This window comes from Alligator sinensis, unplaced genomic scaffold (assembly GCF_000455745.1).
Source record: "Alligator sinensis unplaced genomic scaffold, ASM45574v1 scaffold895_3, whole genome shotgun sequence".
Taxonomy (NCBI): Eukaryota; Metazoa; Chordata; order Crocodylia; family Alligatoridae; genus Alligator; species Alligator sinensis.
Genome location: NW_005842210.1, coordinates 380,166 through 383,072, shown reverse-complemented (window position 1 = coordinate 383,072; position 2,907 = coordinate 380,166). Strand labels below are relative to the sequence as shown.

The 2,907-nt window shown below is 46.6% G+C and overlaps 1 protein-coding gene across 3 annotated transcripts in view; it reads left to right on the top strand.

Moving 5' to 3' along the window:
• DSCC1 (DNA replication and sister chromatid cohesion 1) overlaps positions 1–2,600 on the top strand; it is a 17,120-nt gene extending 14,520 nt beyond the window's left edge. For all 3 annotated transcript variants that reach the window (XM_006026813.2, XM_025207820.1, XM_025207821.1), the window contains exon 9: positions 2,160–2,600. In XM_006026813.2, coding sequence (XP_006026875.1) covers positions 2,160–2,268 — 109 coding nt within the window. In that variant the 3' untranslated portion in view covers positions 2,269–2,600. The remainder of the gene's footprint in view (positions 1–2,159) is intronic.
• The last annotated feature ends 307 nt before the right edge of the window (positions 2,601–2,907 follow it).

Below are 2,907 nucleotides of genomic sequence, written 5' to 3'. Positions count from 1 at the left end.
GCTTGGGAGTGAGGGGCAGACAGACAGACATACAGAGAGAGGCAGACAGGCAGTTGGGTCAGGTCACAGGTCAGGCAGCAGAGCCATGGGTGGGGGGGCATGGTTCCCTGTCACTTCAGTGCAGCCCCCCCCCAAGGGACGCATGGGGGACACATGCCCCCTGGATTTGTGTGCATGGTAGAGGCAGGCTGCCCACTGCAGGCTTGGGCTCTGCACCCCACTGCCTTTGCCCCAGGAGCTGTGTGACGCCACCCAGCGGGCAGGGGATAAGCAGCGCAGCCAGTGTCTGGCTCCAAGGTCAAAGGCAGCAGGGCGCAGAACCACAGCCCACAGCAATCTGCACACAGATTGGGGGAGCACGTGCCCCCCATGCCTTCCCCAAGGGTGCATTCAGTGGCAGGGAGCTGTGTCCCCCACCCCTATGCTTCTGGATGAGCTGCCTGCTGCTGTGACATGCAACCCACCCTTCCCCACTCCCTCCCTCACCATGGGGGCCTCGATCTGCGCCCCCTGCCCTGTCACTTCCCTCTCTCTCCCGCCCCTTCCCATTCACAGACTTACTAGCCCAGCGCATGGTACACGCTTCAGAAGAAAAATCCCAAGGTCTGAAGGTTCTATCCCGAGATTGTGAACCAGAGTTAATTTGACTTGGAAATTGCAAGTCTGCAGTTTGTTTCGTGAGAGTTGGCATTGCTGTAACTATATGAAAGATGCATAAGCTTTTGTGAGCCCAAGCTCACTTCATCAAGTGCTGTAAAAGGATGTGTACAGAGCAATCTATCAAATCTCTTTCTTTGATGGACTGTTCTGTGCATCCCCTTTCACAGCACCTGATGAAGTGAGCTCCTGAATGGTATTGTTGTTCTAGTACTAGTCACAAGGCCCAAGATAAGATCTGGACTTTGTAGGACATTAGAGGACTATGTCTACTCAGAGCCTTGAGTCAAATTCTGCTGCTATTTTTACCACAGTAATGTCTGGAGTAAACTCTAGACTTCTGGGTTGCATCCGCACAAGTGCGCATGTTTAGAGGAATGCATTTCCCATGGAACAAATAGCAGCAGCAGCACTGCTGTTGCTGCTGTTTGTCTGCAGACATGCCTCTGCATACTCAAAGGAACCCAGGTAGGGTAGGGGAAGCTGGGGCCGGCACCTGTGCTGGCCCCAGCAGCCTTACCTGGGGTTTTGGGGGATCTCCCAGGGCAGCAGTGGCCCGGAGCCAGCTGCTCCGGGCCTGGCCCACAGCTACGGTGTGGCTCTGGCTGGCCAGGCTCTGGTTTCTGGTGGGGCATGCTGCTGCTGCATATGCCACTCCACTTTTTTAGCAGCATTTTTTTGACACCAGGATCTCCCAGTGTCAAAAAAAGCAGTGCAGCTCACGGCTTTGAGATGCTTCAAATTGCACGTGTATACTTGTGGGGATGCGCCTCTGGAGTTTATTCAAGCATTTTTTTTTTAATGGGAATTTTTCATCCTCCAATCCAAATCTGGCAAATCAATTCCAAATCTATGAGTCAGTCAAGAACCTTAAGTGGCACTACTACCAGCAAATATCCTCCACCCCACCTGGGGCTTCAGGTGTTTCCAGATCCTTTGGCAGGCATCCTGGAGTTTATTCAAGCATATGCTAGTACAGGGGTCAGCAGTCTTCTACTAACGTGGGCCGCAGCTTGTGATCTACCTGGTGCTGCAGGCCTCTGGCGAGAGCAGCCACTCCATCAAGGTGAGCAGAGGCTGCCGTGAGGGAGGGCAACCCTGCAGGCAGGCTGGGGCAGTGGACCGGGAGGCAATTTTTATGCTATTAGCAAAATGCAGACTGAATTAAACAGCTGGGGAATTGGGTGACACTTAATAAAAGACCCTGCATTTGTATGAAGCAGAATTAGGCTTTGTCTCTCTAGACTGTAAGCTGTTCAAGATAGGAACTAATCTTCATAGGTAAATGCTGTACAATGCTTTTGGGTTTTGCACAAATACAAGCCATTCCAAGGGACAAATTTTGGTGGCTCAGCATTTTGGGAGAAGCACACTGGTAGTTTGTAAATTCTGTAGCCTGACTTATTGTTAAATTAGGAAAATGATACTGAAGCAATGTATACTGAAAGTGTTTTTAAATTAGTAGAAGAGTATTTCCAACTGTCTGTTTTTCCTCTCCACAGGGACTTATGTGCAGAGAAGCAAACAGTAGGTGCACTTCTGACTAAGTATGCTCGTTCTTCCATGCAGAATGGTGTCAAAGTTTATAATTCTAGAAGACCTATCTCCTAGCAGGAAATAACTTTCTTAAAGGATTAATAATACCGTATAGAACAACTACCACTTTTGCTCCGGACCCGAGTTATTTGTAATTATTGTAGCAATTTCAGTTTGTCATTGTTTTGAAAAGACATTTCAACTAAACTAAGGCTTGTACTAAAACTAACCGCGTGGATTTTCTGAAGCTTTAAATCTTTGCAGAAAGAGTTACACTTCTCTCTCACCAGAAGTGACAAGAAATTAGTGGCTGTCACCTAACCAAGAAATGTGTTGATATCAAATGGAAATGTGTTTTGTATTTTAAATTCAAAGAGCAAAATAAATCTAACTGGTCTTTTGCAAAATATTGGCACTTATCTTTTTTTTTTTACCCCTGAACAACTTACATATTGCTAGAGTCCATGTAAAACAACTAGAGAAGAAACAAGCCATTTCCTCCAAATTAACTGATAAAATTAGGTTGTTTTGTTGTTTGTTTGGGGTTTTTTAACAGTCTGCTATCTTTACACAGGACAAATATGTACTACTTCACTAAGTTTTACTACTTCTGCTACTTTAAACTACTTACTTCAGAAGAGACATTACTTGATTCATTGACTTCTCTCCAAGCGAGATCTTATTAAAGGTATAAAATTTGCTAATAGTCTTGGG